The 25591-nt window shown below is 38.9% G+C and overlaps 1 protein-coding gene across 3 annotated transcripts in view; it reads right to left on the minus strand.

The window, feature by feature from the left end:
- znf423 (zinc finger protein 423) overlaps nt 1–25591 on the minus strand; it is a 198589-nt gene that overhangs the window by 135938 nt on the left and 37060 nt on the right. For 2 of the 3 annotated variants that reach the window (XM_073850930.1, XM_073850929.1), the window contains exons 2-3: nt 21970–22029; nt 1173–1376 (exon numbers count right to left, since the gene is read on the minus strand). In XM_073850930.1, the coding sequence (XP_073707031.1) occupies nt 1173–1376; nt 21970–22029 (264 nt within the window). The remainder of the gene's footprint in view (nt 1–1172; nt 1377–21969; nt 22030–25591) is intronic. The other variant, XM_073850931.1, reaches the window with a different exon arrangement.

Genomic DNA, 25591 nt, shown 5'->3' on the forward strand with positions numbered 1-25591 from the left:
CTTTTAACAATTTTTATTAATTAAAATAAAGCTGAAATAAAATAAAATATAAATATTAATAAATAAAAACTAAACTAAAAAAAAAAAACAGTAATATTTTGTATTAAAAAAGCACATATAATTACTTAAAATTCAAATTAAAACTGAAAATGTAAAATAAAAGCTTATCCAAGACGTTAATAAAAATTATAGTATATAAATACCACTAAAATTACACTCATAATGAAATGATAATATATAAATAATAAAAACAATCAAGATTATAAAAAGAGGAAGAAGGTTTTATGATTGTTCTAATCCCCCAGACGCAGCGCCAGATTATTTTGCAATCTCCAGATCGCACACCCCTGGGAACAACTGCATTTTGTCATTTCATTTCACTCTTTATTTTTCCCCTCCACAATGCAACATTCATTTCTCTGATGACTCTGAAACTGAGATTGTGTCGAAAATCCAGTGCCATGATTTCATTACTTGGTGAGTATCCAAAATAAAGGAAGGCGATGGGGAAGAGACTTGAGTGTCACGCTGTATTGTGTCCCCTCAGAAACATGTGTGCTCTGGCACGACGAGGGCCGTGGATATTAACAATCCAAGGCGTCGTATTTGGTGACTTTGAGAATTTTATACAGCTGGAAAATTATTCAATAAATATACTGCACACGACTGCTGGAGTGACATGCTCTCTCTCTCTCTGTATATCTACCTCTCCCCCTCTTCTCCTCAGTTTTTATGCTCGTTAAGGAGAGGCCCTTGATTAATCTGCTAGGAAGCAGATGCCCCTGCAGGGCCGCTTTCAGCGTTTCATTAATTACCGCGATTGTAATAACGGCTATTGTGTGCGTGTACTGCGTGTTAGCTTTAAAACACCACTCTCCTGAGGGAGCATACTGACTCCAGAACAGCCAACGGCCTCGGAGTAACCCCACCACTGCGAAAACTATACTAACTTCTGCTTCCTACCAATATGATTTTCTCAGAAATAAGAAATTAAAGCCATGTAGGATTTCTGTGCCAAACGAAATCATGACTGTTTTTAAGTAGGTTTAACAAACATTCCATCGTCTGCCATTGCACATATAAACAGGTAGTCTTCCCTATAAATGTAACGCAAACAGAAATCTACAAAAACTTCTCCTTTAAAGACAGTGGAGAAACACACACACACAAACCTGCTGGGCAGTGGTTGGTACGGTGCTCGGTCAGGTCTGCCAGGCACTCAAAGTCCTGTTGGCAGTTGTCACAGGTGAAGATGGAGTCGTCATCTAAATCCTCCTCTCCCACCCTCTCGTCATGACTGGTCACACTCTGTTCTCCGTCCTCACCCGCCGTCCGGCTCTCCTTTCTATCAGAGTCTCGCTCTGATACTGCTGCATCTATGTATATACACACACACGCACGCACAGCAGAGAGAAAGGGGCAAGATGTGAGGTTAAGGGATTGCTATTGACAGGTGAATCAAACTTTAATAATTATTTCTGGACTGTTATGTGTTGTACTTCATATATGTGCTGATGCGGAGCTTTTGCAAATGTCACGGCACAGCGAAACTTACTGTACTTGTCAAAACTTAGATCAATAAAAAAATTAAATAAACACAAGCAGGTTGTATCCGTTGTTGGGGAAGCTATTTCAAGACTGTAGCTTAGCCAAGGTAGAACTTATGAACTAAAGTCAAGTTACTTTTTTGAAAAACAAATCATATACATGATTCACATACTCACACGTAGATAGATGACTAATTGTTGGAAGATGTACCACATAGCTGTTAAAAATGAGCTAAAAGAGATGAGTTTTCTCAGCCTCTCAGCATAAATCCCAATCCTAAGTGTGTCTAGTCTCAGTCAAAACTACATCAAAGCTCTCGTGAGCCGCTAGACTGAAGTGTAAGAGAGGGGCCCGAGGCTTCGAGAGCCGCTTGAGCGCGAGCCACCCAGTCGCTCGTGGCACACAGTAAGGACCAGTGGAGAAATCTGCCACTGCAATCCTCCTTCCGCCATTGTGGCTCCATTTTCACACCTTATTATCACATTAAAGGCTCTACGCTGAAAGGACTACACACGAGACTGGAGGAAGAGGGAGGAGAGAGCAAGATTGAGCGAGAGGGAAAGAGAGCGAGACAGAGGAAGAGAGACAAAATGTGGGGTGGTAAGAGACTGCGAGACAGAATGAGAGCAAAGAGAACCTGATAAGATTGATCCAAATTAAGACACAAAGGCCCCCGTCACACCTGCCATTAACATGCGCTTTTGGTGGTCGGATCACAATCGGATAGCACTCGACCACTTTAAAAGCTGTGTGATTGCGTTGTGATTACCTAGACCACATATGGAGGTGGTCAGATATCGTTCTGACCGCGCTCGGCAAAAGTGTCAATGCTAATGTGTTTTGTTATCCGCATTCGACATAAGTGATATATAATGAAATAAGTCAAATTCACCCTATCCTTGACTGACGGCAAGCTCGCATTGAAATCTCCTTCCAATCGGTCCAAACAACTACCGATGGTTAAAAACAAACACCCGCCCTACAGATATAGATATATAGAGATCACGGAAGAAAAGATCAGTCGCTACTTTAGTTTTATCATCACTTAAAGGGCCAGTTCAAGGCCCAGAAAGGTCACTGTTAAAGGAGAAGTTCTAGAAGATCTAGAACAAAAATTTACAGATAATTTATTCACCCCCTAGTCATCCAAGATTTTCATGACTTTCTTTCTTCAGTCATAAAGAAATTATGTTTCAGGAATTATTATTACATAGTGGACTTCAAATGCAGTTTAAATGCAGCTTCAAAAGGCTCTAAACGATTCCAGCCGAGGAAGCAGCATCTTATCTAGTGAAACGATTGGTTATTTTCTAAAAAAAAAAAAAAGAGAGAACATTTATATACTTTTTAACCTCAAATGCTCATCTTGTCTAGCTCTGCGATGTGCATTTGTACTCTGTATACTCCGGTTCAATACAGTTAGGGTTAGTTCGAAAAACTCAGATGTCATTTTCTTATCCAACTTCAAAATCGTCCTACATTGCTGCAGAAGTACCGACCTAGTGTTTACAAAGTGAATGTGCAAAGAAGGTCAAATGCCCTTTACGAAAAAAGGTAAAACAGCAATGTCGGACGATTTTAAAGTTGGGGAATAAAATGATTGGAGTTTTTCGACATACCCTAACTGTATTGAACTGTACACATGCACATCGCAGAGCCAGACAAGACAAGCATTTGAGGTTATAAAGTATATAAATTGTACAATTTTTAGAAAATAACCAATCGTTTTGCTAGATAAGACCCTTCTTCCTCAGCTGGGATTGATTAGAGCCCTTTAAAGCTGCATTTAAACTGCAATTTTGGAAGTTCAAACTCTGGGCATCATAGAAGTCCACTATATGAAGAACATTTCTGAAATGTTTTCCTCCATAAACATAATTTCTTTACGACTGAAGAAAGACAGACATGAACATCTTGGCTGACAACGGGTTGATTACATTATCTGTACATTTTTGTCCTGGAACTGAACTTCAGTGGTTCAACCATAATTTTATGAAGCTATGGAAATACTTTTTATGCCCAAGAAAACAAAAACATTCAACAATTTCTTATCTTCCGTGTCAGTCTTCAACACACATTCAAAAGAGCACATGTTGAAAATTACGGTTGAACCACTGATGTCATATGGACTATTAAAAATTTCATATTTTGTGTTCCGAAGATGAAAGAAGGCCTGAAAGAAGGTTTGGAACAGCATGAGGGTGAATAATTAAAGACAGAATTTTCATTTTTGGTTGAACAATCCTTTTAAATGTGAACACTAGAAGGTCAAAAAATCACCTGACTTTATAATCAATATCCCATCAATTATTCCACTGGACTACTCGAATCTCTCGTTTCAATCCCTAAAACCTCACTTTTCTTTCTGCAGTAGCGCACAACATAAATGACTGAACTAGCCATCAATGTTTTTCAAATTCGTTGAATGATAGAACATGTTTAGGTAACGCAACTTCTGATGCAATACGCAACCAGTTTTCCATTAGGCTCTAATACACTGAAATGGAAAAGAACATGAAACGTGTTAATGAATAAAAGAAATCAAACAGGCCGAAAAAAAAAACAATGTCTACAACACGAGGAGCCGAGAAAAAGAGCAGGGGAAAGGAGGAAACGTGAGGGCAGAGGGAGCGGGGAAAAAGGAGGGAGGAAGTGGGGGCCGGAGAGAGGGAGGGCTGCTCACCGGCTCCCCCGGGCTTAACATCCTGTCTAATCATCCTGGACTTGTGCAATCAGAGAGAAGCAGGAGGTGGCCATTCCTGTGCTCCACACATTCTGATCAGCTCTAATTTGGCCAGGCCTGGCGCTGCATTACGCCGCGCCGCAGCAGCCCACGCTAATGGGGCCTGCGGATCGGAGCCCGGCCAGAGGAGAGCTTGGGCCTCGCTTTGGGCCTCGGCCCAGTCCGGACTGCAGGTGGAGATGGGTGAGGGGGGGGGTTGGTGGGTTTCGGTATCTGGAGGGGCATTTGGATAAGGAAGCGTCGAGGTGCTCTAGTTTATTTCGCCCCCACCAGAGCAGAGGGTAGAGAGGTGGGGGTGAAGGTGGGGGCGTCGTGGTGGTTTGGAGGGTGGTGCGGGCTGGGCTAGGGGGTAGGAGGGGTATGGCCATCTGTCCAGTGGTGAGAACACCGTCTGGACAGGGAGGCGAACGGCCCCTAACTGACACTACACTGATAGAGCCCTGAGCAGCGGTTACACACATACACACACCCGCAAACACACAAAAGGTGCATTAACTACACTATTTCATCCATGAGAGCTTCTAATCTCGGGGAAAATGGATGGTGGCAGTAACCCTCGAACACTCCCTACCTCTCCTCACTCAATCACACACACTCGCGCACACACACCCTGATTCCCCCAGGTACCCTCATGCCAGAGGTACAGGCACTGCCAACGAAGGCACATGCCAGCACAACCTGCTACCATGGCAACGAGGGAGGAGCAGGAGGGGACCTTTCCCTACCCTTCTCCTCTCGCCATCCCTCCATCTCTCCGCTCGTAAGCGGGGCTGGCGACGGAAATGAGGATAAAAGTGGCCGGCGGAGCGCTCGGCGCCGCTAACCTGCCTTTTAAACTCTTCCATCGTTCTTTTTCGTTCTCTTTTTGCATCTTCCTTTCATTACTGCGCCCCCCCCCCTCCTTTCCCGTAAGCGTATGCCCTCTCAGGAGGGAAGAGGGGAGGGGAGTCTCTAGAGGGGGCCCTCCAGAACACACTCCATTAGAGTGCAGGGCCACCGTCATTACAGGGCTCCATTTCTCTCTCTGCAGTGGAAGATTGATACACACGCATCACGCACCTCAGCTGCGGTTGTTCCACCTCCGACCGCGGCCTTGACAAACACACACGAGCGCAAACGCGGGCGGAAACACGACGCGTGGTGGGAAGAGAGGCTGATGGACCTGGGGTGGGGCACGGGTCGAGGTGAGGTCCGTGAACGTTTCGAGAACGGGGTTCGCCTGATGCGCCTCGCTTTTTATTTTGCGCATTTGACGGTTGAAATGTTTAAAGGGATAGTGCAGCCAAAAAATAACAGTTATTTACTCAGCCGCACCATTTTTGCCATATGACTATTTCTTCTGTGAGAAAATTTGAAGACTGTGTAATCTATGCGCTCTGCGTTCATTTAAAATAAAAAATTCTTCAAAAAGAACCATAAAAGTACCCTAAAGGTGATCTACACATCTTGACCAAGTCTACCGAAGCCATACAATATCTTTTTGCACCAAACAGACAAAAATTTAAATTGTTATATGTGATCCTGGACCCCTTTTTTTGCACCCTCAGATTCCAGATATTCAAATAGTTGTATCTCCGCCAAATATTGTCCTATCCTAACAAACCATACATCAAAAAGCTTATTTATTCAGCTTTCAGATATCTCATCTGAATGAAATCTTATCTGCATGAATCATTCAGACTAGTTTTGAGAATAATTCACTGAAAAAAATGACATGAATGACTCGTTGCTTACATTTAACCAGTTTTCACAAAAAAAATGTAACTATGATTTCACAAGACTTGAAATATAGCATATGAGTCATTATGGACCATTCTTTTGGTACTTCTATGTGTTTTTGTGTCCTTTTTGAAGCTTGAGAGCTCTGGTCCCAATTGCAACTGCACTGAAAAGAGTAAAAAGTACAGTTTTTGTGTTCCTGAGAAGAAAGCAAGCCATACAGCTTTCAACATGAGAGCAAGTAATGACAGACTTTAGTTACAATTTCCCTTTAATGCTTCCACATAGGCGAAACCTGTAGAAGTGACTTAAGGTCAAGGCAAACAGGCTTAGCAGAGTCATTCTGAATCTGCATGCTGTTTTTAAACACAGACTGAGTGTGGCACGGTCAAGCTCAATGAAATCAGAACTGTTGAGAATACCATCCAAAGAGACTAATGATTTTAAAGAACGAATCGGTTCTTTTTATGCTCTCCGATATATTGTGCTCTACTAACATTTATATCTGCAGCACGCGCCGCTCCTGACAGAAACCGTGCAGCTATTTTTGCTTCATTACTGTAATAGCTGTCAAGCTAGCAAACCTGTGGTAAGTGAGCTGCTATCTGTGTTGTTAATGTAGTAGAAATGTGTTAGCGAGATAATGTGGAATTTAATATTTTTATAATGTTGTGCTTCAGGTGGGCTGTCGTGGTTTCAAATGAGTATGGGGGGCAATTTCGTCCCTTCAGTGTCCTTTTGCAACACTGGAGGTGGAGGACAGACGCACACACTGGCGTACCTCACAACAGGGCCTAGACTCCCTCTACTGTGAGAGGGCTAGGTGAGAAACAAGCCAAAGAGACACCACGCTTCTGCGTGTGTGTGTTTAGTGAGTGGACAACAGTGTTGCGAACTTGATTGAAAGCTCCATTTATCAGAGTAGAAGTGATTACTGCAGTTTGGAGAATAATGACCTTGGTATGTTGATGACAAAGGCTTCATCAAACACACACACACACACACACACACACACACACACACACACACACACACAGGGGTACTCTTGAGACTCTGCCGTCCCATGTGGCGAACACTTTTTCCACCCCACCTTTGTTCATGTATGCAAAAGAGTATTTTATCTGTGTCTTAAACTTAGGTTAGGTTGTGTGCTGCCGTTCTCTTTCATGTGCAAGAGCAATGTGTTAATGAGTGTTTGGGGGTCCCCAGCAGGAGATGTGCCCGGAGCCCACCTCACTCTCTCACAGCCAGCTGGAGCCCCTGTCCCTCACTCTGCGGGCCATTATCTCTGAGAGACAGCCTGTCCCAGCACCAAGAGCTTACACACATATCCATCTTTTTCTTTAACGTGAAAGTAAGCCTATGGGTGGGACTTCTGGTTCTTTAGCTGCTATAGGGAAATAATGAGAAGTATAACAATGTGCAGTAAACGGTAAACTGTTTGCACTACAAACCTGTGTGTTCATAATTAACATAATACGTTAAAATAATATGGTAAGACATATCAATTTGCAATATCAAGCAGGAAGGCAAGCTGTTTTGCACAGCTAAAAAAAATCTGGACGCGAGACCAGAAGCCAGACCCATACAATTTACAAATAGCCGCTCTTACAGGAAGAAAAATGTGGATACTGTACCCACCATAAATGTACACAACAAATACAAAGCACATACAATCAACACCAGGGGTCGACCAATATGTGTTTTTCAGGGGTGATGTGATACCGATCATTACAGATTAAGTAGAACGATAACCGATATTTTGAACCGATATATATGTCTGGTGTAAAAATGAACATTAATGTCAAACTTAAGAATAGCAAGGGCTCTGACAAAAACTTTTAAAAATGCTTTTAAGTTATTTTAATCAGCAAATCGGTTTTGAAAATGACCGATAACCCTTAAAAAAGCTTAATATCGCCACCGATAATCAGCCAGGCCCATAATAGGTCGACCCCTGGATCAACACACACACAGAAACACAAATCACTTTTTATTCTCAAAATGAAAAAAAATATATATATATGAAATTAATTATAGAAATTAATACTGTAATTAATAAGGATGCTTTAAATTCATAAAAAGTGATGATAATGTTACAATTTCTATTTCAGATAAATGCTGCTCCTCTAAGCTTTCTATTCATCAAAGAAACCTAAAAAAAACTACTTCTCAGCTGTTTTAAAAAATAATAATAATAAATGTTTTTTGAGCAGCAAATCAGAATATTGGAATGATTTCTGAAGAGTCATGTGACTGAAGTAATGATGCTAAAATTTCAGCTTTGAAATCACAGAAATAAAATACATTTAAAAATATATTCAAATAGAAAACAGTTATTCTAAACTGTAAAAATATTTTAAAATTGTACTATTCATGCTGTACTTTGGATCAAATAAATGCAGGTTTGGTGAGCAGAAGAGACAAAAAAAAACATTTAAAACCTTACTGTTCAAAAACTTTTGACTGGTGTACCTTAAAAATGTATTTTACTTATATATTAAAGTAAAAACTTTAAAATGCAAAAAAGGGGAAGAATTGCAGCTGGCTAAATAAAAATAAAAAAGACATCCATTTTCACAAATGTGAAAAGATGCTTCGAAAAAATTGTCTCAAAAATAGCTGCAGCAACTTTTAACAGAAGATATATTCAAATTCATATTCATATGTTACCAAGTAATTCAATGGTGCTCAAGAGTTGCAGTCATTAAACACAGTCCCAAGGGTCGGCATGCTTTCTAAAAATGGTAGATTGCATATTCTAATGCAAAAGAAAAAAATATTAATATTCATAAAGCTTGGCCAACTTTTTAAACCACATGCACTTACAACACAGCCTGACTGAAACTCTGATTTGAGCAGTTTATCATTATCATTATATATTAATGATTGCTTTACCTTTATGATATTGTATAATATTCACAGTTCCACTAATAGCCCTTTCTTACTCTTTATATTAAACAGGGCTGTGTTTGTTTTACATAAGGTTGAGCCTCAGGTTGTATGTGTGTATGTGTGTGATCATTGCGGTGGTTTGGGGGGTGCTACAATCGCCAAGACACCAAACCCCCCCACACACTTTCTCTCTCAGGAAAGACAAACAGCCATGTTTGTGTGGGGTAATTAGATGAGGAGAAGTGAATTAGCAGAATCCACAGAGCAGTCATGTTGCCGAGCACAGCCCCGCCTTACAGGGACCTGCTAATTACCCCTCGTTAGGTTGATATGTGTTTTTTTTTTTTTTTAAGTGTGGTGCAGCTTCCATCATGAGAGCGGGAAATAATTAGCATTGGTGTGATGCTGCCCTTAATGGACACCGCAAGGCATCCTCCACACCGACGGGAGGAACAACAAAATGACAAAGCGACAAAGGATCAAGAAGATACTTTAGTGCCACTAAGCGTCCACAGATCTAACGGCACAACTATGTTGCCTTTCTAATCGCCCACCGTGCACTAGAGATGCTCCGATCAGCATTTTTGGGGCCGATCACCGATTACCAATCACCAAGATCATGATCTGCCAATTGCCGATCACTGCCGATCACAGAATGGCAGGGGAATGGGAATCTTTGATCTATAATCTTGCAGAGATTGCACCATTTGTAGAAATGAAACTAACTCTAAATTAACTATATTGAAAAAAAACTGTAGAAATAGGCTACAGTCAAGATCTTGAAGAACCACCAAGTTAGGGTTGTAGACGATAGTATCGTGTATCGACAATAGTTAGAGATATCGCCAGTTGCTGATGCCTTTGACGATAGCAAGACGATTATTATTATTATCCGTCAAAAAGGCGCCAAACTTTAGCGATGCAGTGCAGAGAGTCGGTTCTAGGATGCTTTAGAAACTTGCCGTACAACGGGAGTGTTTTTTAAAGTGCACCTCGCACTAGACTAGGCTACACTAGTTAGTGATGAAGTTCTTTGATAATGTAAATATTCTTTGCTTGTTATTTGTAGCTGCTTTTTAAGATGAAGTAAGGATTATATTATCCAGCATTGCACAGTCATTAGGATAAAGGTAGTAAAATGTGGTTTAGGCTGAATAAAATACGATATATCAGAATCCGCCTGTATTTAGGAAACATAAACATTCACCTCAGTAACATCTATATGCGTTCATTAGAATTATGATGCAATAAAATGGCGCTAAACATACACACGTGAATTACACGGGCACCGTTTCTCCTCATTCTATATGAACTGAAATACAACATGAACAGATGACAACAATCAGACATACAGCGGTAGCATTATTGCAATATGACGGGTATAGAAAGATACATTCATTTACATTCAAGCACGCACATTTACCACTCACTGAAGATAGCAGAGAATGAAACCGAAAGTAAACTTGAATTCTCCGGCAAAACAGTCAGCGCTCTGTACAGGCACAACTTAGTCACATGCCCTTACAAAACGAATAAGGAATTTAGTACTCATGTTGCCACTGGTAAGCTCTGCTCTGCTGTTGTTTACCTGTGCGCTGTGCATGCACGTGTGAAAAAGTCGCGCGAGTAATTTACGTCAAGAGATCGGCTTTTTTGATCGGCGCTTTTGGGGTTCGCCGATTAAGCTATTTTAAGCCAATATCGGCCGATCATGATCGGTGTCCGATCAATCGGAGCATCACTACCGTGCACAATAAACGCTAAATATAAAATGCCATAAATCTGGTTGACATTTGAATGATGTGTTAAACATCTGATTGGACAAGAACTTTTTCATTTGCATCCTCCAAACAAAATAAAACATGCATATATTAACTACAAGTTAAAGGAGTAGTTCACTTTCAGAGCAAAACTTTACAGATAATGTACTCACCCCCTTGTCATCCAAGATGTTCATGTCTTTCTTTCTTCAGTTGTAAGGAAATTGTGTTTTTTTTTTTGAGGAAAACATTTCAGGATTTCTCTCCATATAATGGACTTCTATGGTGCCCCCGAGTTTGAACTTCTAAAATGCAGCTTCAAAGAGCTCTAAACAATCACAGCCGAGGAAAGAAGGGTCTCATCTAGCAAAACAATTGGTTATTTTCGGTTAAATTACAATTTATATACTTTTTAACCTCAAATGCTCGTCTTGTCTAGCTCTGTGTGTACTCCGTTTAGAAATTAAAAAGTATATAAATTGTAAATGTTTTTAGAAAATAACCAATCGTTTCGCTAGATAAGACCCTTCTTCCTCGACTGGGATCATTTAAAGCCCTTTAAAGCTGCATTTAAACTGCATTTTGGAAGTTCAAACTCGGGGGCACCATAGAAGTTCATTATATGGAGAGAAATCCTGAAATGATTTCCTCAAAAAACATAATTTCTTTACGACTGAAGAAAGAAAGGGGTGAGTACATTATCTGTAAATTTTTGTTCTGAGTGAACTACTCCTTTAAGTTTGTCTATTTTTAGGAGTGCACAAGCATATAGATACTAAAAGACGTGGAACTGAAACCTACAAATGTCCGATTTCGAGATGTTTGATTTCATGCAATCTTTAAATAATGCAATAAAAAGCTTTCCATTTTGCATTGTGGGTTTTGCTTCACCAAGACGGCAAGTCAGCAACCCGGCTAAAACGTTTTGAGACCTTAGCTAGGGAACTCTCTTTATGACCAGAACCCTTAAAACTCCATTTCCCCTTCCGCCACTGTGTCTGCTCTTAGTTATTCTGTACCGCGTGTGCGTTTAAGTGCAATAAAATGTATGTTTGATTATTTCAAAGTGCTAAAAGGGTAAATCCACATGTGAGGTCATACTCGCGTGTCATCCTATGGAGAGAATCAAGCAAGAGGCAGAAACAGAGATCAGAAGATGTGAGTGTTGTACAAGGAACAGGAGGTACACACACAGACACACACATCAGAATACAACTAAACCCCAACAAAAGAACGAGCGCTGTGCTGTACTGGAAAAATCTCAGCTCCAACTTCAACAAGACTTTTTTCCTATGAAAACATTAAAGCACAAGGCTGTCTTTCAACTACACCACAAATACACACACGCACACACACACTAGAACCAGACGTGGCCAAATGTAAACCAGATCAAGGCTGCATTAGTCAGAGAGACCAAAGGAATTGTAGTGCTGCTCTGAGCTCGATTAGGGATGTCTGATCTCATCACATGAACACAGCCTACCTGTCGAAATCCATCGCTCATCCTGTCCCTGAAAACTGGCACAGACACACGCTCTGATAGAAAACATTAATGATGTTGGACCGCGTCAAGACACAATGGAGAGGCGATCCAGGTTTTATATGGACTCCACGGCACCAGCACTTTCAAACAAAGACGGATTTGCTCCCTATTGTACCTTTTGGGTATACAGTCCATGCATGTAAGTTATATATAATAATTAATGTTGTTACAGTATTCAAATTGCAGAAGTTGACAGCATTTTCAGTTAATTTTTACAATGCTTTAGATCAGTTTCTAACGACATTTTCAATAGCAACTACTACTGTATGCTACTGAATATACTCTTTTATCTCTTACTTATTAGTTTTACTTGAGTTTAATATTCAAATAATCAAAGTAACAAAAAAATCAAGTAAATTAAAAATAAAAATAAAAATACTAAAACAATTAAATTAAATTAAATTAAATTAAATTAAATTAAATTACTTTAAAGGCGATTTTCTCATTATTTTCCTCAGATTACAGATTTTCAAATAGTTGTATCTCGGCCAAATATTGTCCTGACAAAGTATATATCAATAGAAAGCGATTAATGTTACTATAATACTAAAATGTCTTTTAAAACAAAGTCTTTTATATACTCTTTTACTTGTTACTTTTACTTAAGTAAAATATTCATTTTAACACTACAAATTAAAATCTAACAACAGCTTGTAGCCACCTTGTCAAAATAAAATCAAGGAAATTGTTAAACTATAATAAAATAAAATAAAACAAAACAAAACAAAACAAAAACAAAAACAAATAAGTAAGTAGCATGGCTATATTTGTAGCAATAGTCAAAAATACATTGTATGGATCAAAGTTATCAAAAATAATTAATTTTTTGTAAACTTAATTTTTGATTAGTAATATGCATTGCTAAGAACTTTATTTGGACTTTAAAAGCGATTTTCTCAGTATTTTGATTTTTGCAACCTCAGATTCCAATTTTTTAGATAGTTTAGTAGATATTGTCATATCCTAACAAACCATGCATTAATAGAAAGCTTATTTATCAGGCACAAATCTTAATTTAAAAATTTAATAATAATTTTAATAATTTAAAAATTACCCTTGTAGCTGGTTATGGGTCACAAATAAAATAAGTGTCATGAACCTAACTGGTTAATCTTCCCATTTTTTGCTTATTTGAGATCATTATTAGCATCAACCTCCAATCTTGCCATGTTGGAGTAAATACTGAAAAAAGAAGTCTTGTTTCTCTAAATGTATGTACATATATTGGTCATTAATTGCCATAAGCCATTAAATGATCCAGGTTGGTTGACCACTAGCTATAAGGCCACATGTATGGTAGATTTACATCCGCACTGTGCATTTTCCGGTTTGGAGTTGGGACAAGGGCCCCTGATGGCCCAGCGCTTGAGCAGGTGCAGTGCGTGCACGTGGTCTCTCGGGGGAGTGCAGGGCCTAACGCGGTAAACACGGGACCTATTTAAAGCAAGCAGACCTCTCTCTCTGGCTCCGCTGGCCTCCGCTAGCTGTGTTTCCACAATACCGCACGGCCCCTAGGGACCCCCGCTTGCCAGCCTCTCTGTACCAGTCTCCCCTCCTCTAGAGACGCAGCACCCAACGCTCGTGCACCCAGACAGAGAGAGAAAAAAAGAGTTGGAGATGATGAAAGAGCGCGTCATGGAAGGATGGGAATTAAAACACAAAGAAGACACAAACAGCCGTACAGCTGCTCACCGATGCCATCACCTGTTCCAGGCCGTGGTTCCGCAAGTCGACACGCCAACGTGCGAGCGTGGGGTACACACTTCCACGCGGAAATATACACGCGCGGCGACATGCTAATGCATACACACATGCAGACGCACACCTCCTCTTCACACATTAAAACTGTTTTCCTGTCGCTGCCTTGGGGAAATTAAAAATATATTATGGACCTCCAGAGGTTCGTGCAAGGAGATGAAGAAAAATAGAGAGGGACACAAATGAGAGAGCGAGACAGACAGCGAGACATGAACGGAGAGAGAGGAAGACACACAAAAGCACTTGAGGGATAGAGAGATGGATCTCTTGGTTGTGTCCTCTTTTCTAAACTGCCCACTGCATCATGGAGAAAGAAGGCCATTTTGGGGCTGCGATGTAGCCGACGGTCATCATCGCTCCTGTCCTCCTCCCGCCCTCCCTCCTCTCATCCCTCGTTCCCAGCCACCAAACGGAGAATGCATGGCTGAATCCAGCTCAGGTTAGATTCCAGAGGGGACAGAGCATGTGCAGGGGCCAGGAGACTGACTGATATTTCACTCTGTGTGTGTGTGTGTGTGTGTGTGTGTGTGTGTGTGTGTGTGTGTGTGTGTGTGTGTGTGTGTGTGTGTGTGTGTGTATGTGTGTGTGAGTGAGTGAGTGAGTGAGTGAGTGAGTGAGTGAGTGAGTGAGTGAGTATACACACACAAAATCATCTAACAGATCTCGCCAAAGCTCTGGTTCTCAACGGTTGCCTCAGTAGGACCAAACTAAAAATGGTCAGTTATGGGTCAAACTGAACTACTCCTTGTTGATTTGGGCTAATGTTGCGTAGTGATTTTTTCCTTTCTCATCCCCATTCCATCTCTCTCTCTCCCACTTTGCTTCCTGTCTACTCTACACTATCCTATCACAATAAAAAGGCAAAAATAAATCTTAAAAAAAATGTATGTAAATGTTTTTTTACACCTTATACTATCATTTTCTAGAGAAAAATTTGAAAAAATTAGTTAAAAGTTTTGTTGAAATTTTGATTGACTAAATAAATTAATAAATAGTTTAGCTGAACTTCATCTTACTGAATCAAAAATACAGTAAACAGCAGTAATACTAAACCTAAATGGTAAAACACAATTTATTTGTTTTCTAAATTAAATTTAAATTTCGATTCTATTTTTCTTATGAAACATTTTAAAAGGGTTTTGTTTTTACAGGCTTGGATTAATAAAAATTAATTTTATTTTTATTTTTAACAATCTTAACCATCACATATTATTTATCTAATGTACCATTGCTTGTAAAAAAGGAAAAATGCCATGTTAAGGTAATAATAGTCTGACTTCAATCAAAGTGTTTTTACAAGATTTTAATGAATACAAATTTCAAAATAACAGGATTTATTTGAAATTTATTAGAATTTTTTGTAACAATGTGAAACTCTTAACCATCACTTGTTATTTAATGTACCCTTGCTAAATAAAAATATTAATTTGTAAAAAAAAAAAAAAAAAAATTGACAAACTTTTGGATGGTAGTGTATATATTTATTTTTCAAAAATGTATTTGAATTTTTTTGTAACAATGTGAAAGTTTTAACTTTTAACCATCACTTAGTATTTATCTAATGTACCCTTGCAAAATAAAAATATTAATATATAAAAAAAGGTGGCATACTTTTGAATGGTAATATATATTTTTTATTTTTTTTATTTTTTTAAAAAAGGGGAAAAAAACACCATGTTAAGGTAATAATAGTCTGACTTTAATCAAAGTGTTTTTACAGGATTTTGATAAATAGAAAGTTTAAAATAACAGCATTTATTTAAAATTTATTAGATTTTATTTAGTAACAATGTGAAAGTTTTAACCATCACTTATTAATTATTATTTTACCCTTGCTAAATATTATTTCTTTTTAAAAATTGTCAAACTTTTGGATGGTAATGCATATATTTACTTTTTATTTAAAAAAAAAGCCACGTCAGAGTAATAATATTCTAAAAACGTTTGGACAGTAAAATATATATTTATGTTTTATATTAAAAAAAAAACACTATGTCAAGTAATAATAGTCTGACTTTAACAAGATTTTGATTAATAGAAAGTTCAAAATAACAGCATTTATTTGAAATGTATTTAAAAAGAATTTGTAACAATGTGAAAGTCATAACCATCACTTATTTAATGCACCCTTGCTAAATAAAGATATTAATTCCTTAAAAAAAATATTGGTAAACTTTTGGACGGTAATGTATACATTTATTTATTTTTTAAAGAAAAAGGTCAATACAGTCTAAATAGAAAGTTCATTATTTGAAATTTCCTTTAATGCCGATTAGTCATTTTTTAAATATAGCATTAAAATGTCTCATTATGTCTCATCAGGCATATGAAATGTGTTTCTAAAAAATGATATATACAAACTGTTTCATATTGTCTCAACTTCTGGCCCAACCAATCCTGCAAAACAGCTCTTCTCTGTACTCTACCGACTGCAGCACATACCTTTCTTCCTCCTCCTTTCATTCTGGCCTCGACAAAAGTTTAACGTGTGCCGAGTTTGACAGCGTAGGCTATTAAGAGGGTCATAAATAGGCCTGGTTCGGTGCCCCGCTGCCAAATAAAACCAGAACACAACAGCTCCCTTTCTGCCTGAGGAATACACAGGTGACCAAAAAGCTCACATTACGGGTGAGGTCACAATGACTCGCCCAGTGTGGGTGAGACCGAGGGAGAGCAGACCGAGCCGTCCGATTGGCTGCGCTAAGAGGTCCTGCCGGCCCACCAATAGCTGAGGGAGGAAATGAATAAAATAATTCAATTCAAGACCATTACAGCCCCTATCGGCCAGCGCACGGGGATATGAGCAGCCTTTTTCCACAATGAATCATAGTCGGGGACACGCACACAAATTGGGTGCTTGTGTGCGCGCGCATATGTGTGTGTGAGTAATAATGTACTTGATCCCTGCAAATGTGCGTCAGACGATGTCCTATATGTTGACAAAGCAAAGTCTCTAGAGCTATTGTTTCAAAGTGTGTGTGTGTGAACGCATCCAAAAGCACCGCTCCGGCTCTTTGACAGGAAGCAGGAAAAACAATGCTCAACTTCACAGCTCTGATGGCACTTATAAAAAACAATTCCCCCCTCCCTGCTCCGTCTTTCGAAAAATGACAAGCGTCTGCATCTGTCTCTATAAACTCGCTCTCCCTCCTCTTCCTTTCCTTCGACCGATCCCCCCCACCACCTCCACACCACCATCTCTCCGAGTCTCCAGTGTCAGACCTGGCTCATTTTCTCTCTTTTCTCCTTTCCTTCTCTTCTTCCCCTCTGGGCCAGGGAGGGACGGGTTGTTTTTCTATCTCAGGGAGCACGGGGTGGAGAGAGAAAGACAGAGAGAAAGAGAGAGAGAGGGAAACGGGGGGTGTACCTCCGGCCCGCTCCCCCAGCGGGACAGACCGAAGGGGCCTCAATCAGGTCCTTGGGGGCCTGCGGGTGGGGGGCGGGGCTCTAACTCTTTCCTTTAACCTCTCCACCCCTTAACTCCAACCCCCCCGCTGCACTCGCTCCAAACTCAGCACACATTTTCCACCGAGGAGAAAGGGGGGGGGGGGACCAAGTGAATTTAATACCAGGAAAAGCCTGCCAGTGTCCTTGTCGACATCATCTCCTAGGGAATAAAGGGAAAGGAAGGTTTTTTATCTTTTTAAATAAGAGATGGCGAGCGGCCCCCTGAGCCCCAGCACAGCAGCACAAACAAACACAGGAGAGAGTATGGATAGGGGGAAGGGATTGAGAAAAAGAAGGAAGAAAAGGGAGACAAAGAGGAAGAAAGAGAAGGTGATGCGGAATGCGACCAAGTCCACCCGGAACCGAGGTGGAAAAAAAAAGGCTGATTAGCGCGAGCAAATGGGGTTACGGCACGAGAAATGAAGGAGAGATGGATGGAGGGAGGGAAGGAGGAGTCGAGGAGGAGAGGCAGGGAGGAAGAGCGGAGGGTTTAGCGAGAGCCCTGGGACTCCCCTTCCTGCTGTATCTCACACACGCAGCACTTTGCAGCCACCCAGGACCTCAGTCAGCACCCCTGCAGCACTCCCTCAGGGCCGGTTAGGAGGGGCCCACGTCATCCCCTCAGGCCCCCGGGGGCCACTCTCTCGTATTCCCGTCTCTCTGCTGAGCTCACCAGGATGCAACACGCACAAGCACACACTTAAAACCGCACAAACACAACTAACACGTTCTCGATATCTGACTTTAGTTATTTTAATGCCCTAATGACCAATAAGATTCCAATAAAGGCTATATATTATTTTACTTAGACATGTTTATTGATAGAGATATTAGAGGAAATGATGGGAAGAAGGGGGAGCGGGTTTGGGAAACGGCCTTAGATGCATATCAATAACATTAGATCCCATAAAGATTCATCCAGTGAAAAATATTGTTTTGGTAACACTTTAGTTTGGGGACCAATTCTCACTAGGGATGTAACGGTATTATCATGGTATTGATAATCGTGGTATTGCGATAGCAAAACCTTCTTGATATTATTGTGGTCACACGATAGGTCTTCTAGGCAAAAAGTGTGGTTTTAAAATATATTTAAACTTCTTATTCTAACATAAAGGTCTTTTAAGTTGTGTTTTGGGCCATTATGCTTTGGCACAGTATCTGTCAAACAAACTAAAACCGAGAGCACAATATAGCTTAATTTCTTTCATCAAGTCTGTTTTCGCTGCGCATTTCAAAGCAAAGCGCACACTTCGTTCAGGAAATTAGCTTGTGATCCGGTGTTTTCCGCACCTCAGAACGGCTCAGTTCACAGTGAATTTCTAGTTTTTGTAAGCCTGTTTACTACTGCCGTTTCAATCAAAATAAAAGCTTAAAAGTGCAGTATGAATTGGTGACAGCTAGCGGTTTAAAAGGGTAATGTTACTGCAAATTTCCCTAGTGCAGTGTAAAGCAAAAATAATATATCTATAAAATATTCATTTTCATTAATTTTGCAGTGCAGTTGTGTTACAATATATGGCTATTACTGTCATAGGAATAACAATAATATAAAATGGTTGTTATTATTATTATTATAATTAGGGATGCACGATATGAAAATTTTTTACCGATAGCCGATAATTAAGTCCTTCTTGTGGCCGATACCGATACCGATACCGATACGTTCATATTTTTATATGATAATTTTGTGCACCCAGGAGAATACAAAATCTGAGATAAACTAATGAAATGTATATTATTGTATATATCTGGGTCTAACAATCATAGCAAACATCAGTCCTGACTCTTCAAAAATGTTTTTATTTTTTATGTAAGGCACCACAATTCTAAATAAATAACATGCTTTGACATTTGTCAACCTGGAAAAAATGAAAAGTGCATCATGGAGTAACGTCAGATGTCCAAATGTCCGTTAAAGCTTCTTATTGATCATATTATGAATGTGTGCAGCAACCAAATCGTACAAGGCGGGGAATAAAACATCAGAATCGAGATAAAAACATCAACTTTTCAGAATGCTGCAAGCCCAACGCAGGTCATATGACATGAACCAACCAATCAGCTTCACCCGTTCCCTTAATAACATTGAAAGCACTGCCAAGGTGGAGAAACAGCTTATCATAGCTGTACAGGAATAACCATTTTTAAATAAATTTAATAACAGAGCTACTGCAAGCGATTTTTAATGCTGAAAATCCATTTATCCTTTGCTGAAACTTCCGCGTTTTTATGGAGAGCGCAGGTCATGGTTGCTTAGCAACGGCAGACGCCACAGCAGAGCAGGCTACAGAGCGGTTTGGAAAGAAAGAGAAAGCGGCGCGTCTAGCGTTTTCCATGCGTTTTTAGACGCGACATGTGAACGGCCCCTAAAACAGATTCACCTCTGAAGTGAGATATAAGATTTGTTGTGTTAAAACTTGACGGCTTTTTACCTCCTCTCAGAATCCTTGCTAAACATGTGTTGCAAATAGCAATAGCATCGTCCTCCTCTGCCACCGCGAAAAACTTCCAGACCGGCGAAGACGATGATGACGACACAGATGATGACATATTACACGCGACAAAGTCCGATAGTCACTGCAGTTTACAGCTGCAGTCACTTGCACTCGGAAAGCAGATGAATTTCAGATAAACCAGACTGATTGATTGATTTACCAGCAAGAGTACTTTATCAGATCGGATTTCATTTATTTGTCGGAGCAATAAAAATTACGTAATTTTTACCCATAACGGTCGATAATTTATCTGTCCGATAAATATCGTGCAACCATAATTGTAATATCCTAATTTGTTTGGCTTCCTAAATTATTAGTGTGAATGTAATTTAGACTGAGACAGAATACCATTAATATAATTTTCTGACTTTTCTTAGTTAAGAACATGGGTTGGAGCTTTTAATTTGAACTCTCAAAAGGCATTAGATGCCTTTTTTTGCTTTTTCCATTTCCTTTTTTTTTTTGTAATATCGCAATAATATCGTATCATGAACTTAATATTTTGAAATTATCGTATCATGAGATTTTGATATTTTTACATCCCTAATTCTCACTTTTAACTAGCTGCTTATGAGTATGCCTATTATTAACATATTGGCTGTTTATTAGTTCTTACTAACCATATTCTACATCCCTAATCCTAATCAATACCTAAACTTAACAACAACAACCTTGCTAACTATAAACAAGCAGCAAATTAGGAGTTTACGAGGCAAAAGTCAATACCGAGAATTGGACCTTAAAATAAAGTGTGACCATTATTTTTTAGTTTTACTGCATTTTTGAGTCTTACAGTGCGTTTCCACTACAGAGTCAAATCTGCACTCACACTGCTTGCGTTTCATCTTCTTTTAACGGCGGTTTGCAAACTAAACACTTTATTGGCACCATCTAGGTACAACCTAAAATTCAAAATGATGAAACATATCCTATAGAGACAGGCCTAAATAAAACATATGATTTCAATGACAAGTGATTTCAGCTCAGTATACCGCCAGTTCAGCAAACACTCAGAAACTGAGATTGGTTGTCGCCTGGCATTTTTTGCTCAATATTTGCATAAAGTCGAGAAATGTCCAACCTTTTTGATGCTCTCGACCGTTTTTAACGCTTTCTCAACGCCACTTTCAATCCCACAATGCACCGCACAAGCAGTTAAGCTCAACTTCGATAGGAATTAATCGAAAATGTTCGCTACGTGCCAGTAGAAATGTGCCTTTGCTTAAACAATATTTCCTACATGAAATCCAGTCAGTAGTAATCCACATGATCTGGAGTTTTGTGTTCATCGCAACTTCAATATGATCATGAAACCACACGCAACTATTTCTGTTCTGAATACACTTTCCTGCAAAAAGAGTTTGGCTTTCATTAAAATAACTTTCATAAGCTTCCTTTTTTCATGCAGAAAGCACTTTTCACAATCCCATCATATCTCAACAGGTGAATGATATCCACCCGCCCTAATGAAACTTAAACAAGCAAGGACTAATTTATTCATACTCTGAAAAAATGCATAGCTGTGTAGTTTGTTAGATACCACCTAGTCAAAAAAAGCAGCTCGGTTGATGCTGTGGTAATTTTTTCATGCTCCCATCCCATTCGGATCCGTACAGATACGTCTCCTCGTTTGAAAACGCTCGAGTAGTGAAAAGGGCTTCTGAGGTAATAGGTTGAAAAGCAAAATCTAATATTCAGAAAGATGCACGATCTGAAACAGCCCGCTTGGATTTTGCCGGATAGAAATTTTCCTCTCCAGAGAGGAGGTGTAATCAAACTCGTCAAGTCGTGCGATATTGCATTCAGAGTGCGGCAAAGTGCCTTTACATTGAGACAGGAAGCGCCTCTAAGCCTCCAGTCCAGCATGCACCTGGACGCCATCCTCTTGTGCCTTATGAAAAACTCTCCCTCCTTTCCTCCTTTCCTCCCTCCCTCCCTCTGTGCGCAGGGCTGCAGGCCATGTGGAATTGATATTAGAGATTGTGATGCAGCGGGTCGTCTCCGAGGGAGCAGGGGGTTGGATGTATCGTGCAGGACGCCACGCTAGCGAAATCATACCTGTCTGAACAGAGGAGTCCCAACCACTGGCGCACTCTGTAGATTCGGCCTCTTCCACCGCTACCGAAAAAGAGAGAGAGAGCGTATTAGAGCGTTTGTGTAGCCAAAGCACACATTTGGAGCACACAAACATTGTCTGAAGCGCGCCACATAAACGGTGAGCCTATGATGCGTTCGATCTGGTTGTTGGATGCACATCAAAGGGCTTTATTGTGTGTTGGTGCTCTTTGTTTGTCTACGTGCTAATTTTGGAGGTGCAAAAACAGGTAACGGGAGGCAGTGAGATGAGAGGAGGAATGTGTGATGAAGGTTTTCCTGGGCATAGTCAAGGAAGGAAGCCCCACTGGCACACAAACAGGAAGCAGCAGTGTTCAGGACACAATAAGAACTTGGACCGCCCCCCACAGCCTCAACACCATAAACACACTCACACACACACACACACACACACACACACACACACATTACCGGTCTCTACAAAACTCCCCGTAGCCTGGAAGCACTTTGGCACACAGTCTAGAATGGAAACACACACACTGTAACTTTTCAACAACAAACACAGTCGGTAATTTGTGTAACCTCTCCGCATTAGACGACGGAGGCATCGGTGCATGAAGGAATATGTCGAGTAATTTATACCAGCACTTTTTCAGCATGAATGGACTATTAAGTGCAGAAGTCTTCACACTCCGCGAACAATGTCCGTGAAGATAAGGAACAAAAAGCAGGAAAGATAAACATCAGTGATGAGGTTCAAAAGCGGCTAAGACATAATTAAGTTATCAAACTAACCACATGAAGATTTAAAGTGTTAATTAAGCCAAAATTAAACTTGTGTTATTATTTACTCACCCTCATGTTGTTTAAAACTCTTGAGGTTTTTTTTATGTGGAATACGAAAGGAGGCATTAGTGCGGATGTTCACACTGCTTTTTCTTAGTTATAATGAAAGTTAATAGGGATTGGACCAGGCAAGCTTAAAATAAATGAATAAAATAAAATAAAATAAAATATAAAATAAAATAAAATAAAATAAAATAAAATAAAATAAAATAAAATAAAATAAAATAAAATAAAATAAAATAAAATAAAATAAAATAAAATAAAATAAAATAAAATTTTGGAAGATTTTTTGTCAATAAAAATAAAATTTTCACATTGCCTTTTTCCAGTTACAGTGAACGTGAATAAGGATTGGAACAGTCAAGATTAAAAATAAAATTAAATAAAACATTTAATAAAATTAAATAAAATTAAATTTAGGAAGTTTTCTGTCAATAAACACAATTTTCACATTGCCTTTTTTCAGTTACAAAAAAAAGTTAATAGGGATTGGAGCAGTCAAGCTTAAAAATGAAATAAAATAAAATTTTCACACTGCCCTTTTTCAGAATTGGAGCTGTCAAGCTTAAAAATAAAATAATAAAATAAAATAACGTTATAATGAAAAGTTCAGTTATAATGAAAGTAAATAGGTATTGGAGCAGTCAAGCTTAAAATAAATGAAATAAAATAAATCATGAAATAAATAAATAAAAAAAATAAAAAATAAAAATTTCATACTGCTTTTTTTTCAGTTGTAATAAAGGTGAATAGGGACTGGACCAGTCAACCTTAAAAACAAAATAAAATAAAATAATTCAGGAAGATTTTCAAAAACAAAATTTCGAAATGTTCCTCAAATAAGGTTAATGAATGGTTTTAGAGGATCTGGAATATTGCGAATGAGTCATATGGACAACTTTTATGGTACTTTTTCGTATCATTTTCGAGTCTATCGGCCCAGTCCCCATTTAGTGTCATTAAATGTGGGGGGGAAAGGCAATCAGGACATTCTGCCTAACATCATTTAAGTTGCTTTCACTTTCAGTCTCTATTAAATTACTGTAAATGCAATTTTTGTCTTTTGTGTTCACAGGAGAATGAAACTCACACAGGTTTACACTAACATGAGGGTGAGTAAATGATGACATTTACATTATTTGAGCGAACTGTTCCTTTAAACAGAGTTTATATGAGAAAAGAACCAAAAGTGGGAACAACAAAGACATAGAGAGCCAGAGAAAGCACAAGAGAGAGACTGAATCTGCTCTGTGTAAAGGAAATTGTGGTTAGATATGCTCCCACTGGCATTGGGCATCACTGCAGTCTCACTAAACCCACTTCCTCTCAGGAAAAGACTCTCAGAGAAAGCGGGAAAAAATGAGAGACAAAAGGAGAGAAAGACAGAGAGAGAGAGCAAGGCACAAACTGCACTGTCCCTGACAGCCATACTGCATTCCTTCCACATTATCAGTTCCTTAATTACACACAGACTCTCTTTTCCTCTGAAACACACACACACACACACACACACACACACACACACGACTGCAGAAAGTGCTGTCTGGGCCACCGTACACCGTTCTCGCCGAAGTTGCTCCCAGCAGGGTGGTCGGTGTGAACTCGACTCCACTACCACCTCCTTATTCCATATTCTAGTCCCAAGCCAAGGCCAACAGGCCCCTGTTTTCCCTCTCAGTGCTGTGGAATATCAGGACCGCAGACGCTCCAGCCAGGAGTTCCAGCGCAAAGCCTGCCGTCAAGGCCCGAGGAGCCGAGCCAGGTCAGAATGACTGGCCTGTTACCGGACGCCAAACGCTTGAGCCCAGAAACAACAGAAGGCCTTTGCTAACAGGACACTGAGGTCTTCTCTTCCACTCCTTTCAAAGTCAAGGGATACGTCACACCTCGCTTTGCCTTTCTCTTGTCCTTTGTTTAAAAGTCTCTTGAATTTTTCCCCTATGTTACTCAAATTCCCACTCTGAAATGACGTTTGGCTGGATTTTGGCTTCTGTTTATTCTTGTTCCAGACTTGGAGGCAGTGTTGAATAGAACTGAAATACGTGTAATTCATAAACAGATTACAAAAATATCAAGTGCTTGGGTCATTCAAAAAATATGTCCCTCGAAAGTTTTCTGTCATGGAAAAAAAAATTGCTCAAGAAAGCCAATATAAAAAGGTATCATTGTGTAATAATTATGGAGCTTATTATTGCTTATTATGAAGTATCGTTATTACTATTATTATTAATAAAAATTTTGACATTTATTTATTTATTTGGTTAGTCATTTTACTTTTTGGATTTATTTAATTATTATTTAATTATTATTTTATTGTATTTTATTTTATATATTTAATTTAATTTATTTTTTATTTTATTATATTTTTATGGTATTATTTTATTTTATTTTACTTGATTTGATTTTTTATTTTATTTCATTTTTTATTTTTTTTCCTTTTCATTTTATTTTTTAATTTTATTGTTTTATTTTATATTTACTTTTATTTATTTTACTTTTCTATTTATATTTATTATTTACATTCTGTTGGTCCTGTACATTCATTAATTTAATTAATTTAATTAATTATATTTTATTTTATAATTTCATTTAATTTTATGTTTCATTTAATTTTGTTGTATTTTATTTCATTTAATTTTTTTCTTAATTTCATTTTATTTATTTGTTTTATTTGTTTTATTTGTTCATTTTCAGTTTCTCATGTACATTCAGTTTATTCCTAGGTTAAACCTTAGTGTGAAAACAAAGCAAAACTAAATAATAATATAATAATAAACTA

The sequence above is a fragment of the Garra rufa genome, chromosome 11 (genome assembly GCF_049309525.1).
Source record: "Garra rufa chromosome 11, GarRuf1.0, whole genome shotgun sequence".
Taxonomy (NCBI): domain Eukaryota; kingdom Metazoa; phylum Chordata; class Actinopteri; order Cypriniformes; family Cyprinidae; genus Garra; species Garra rufa.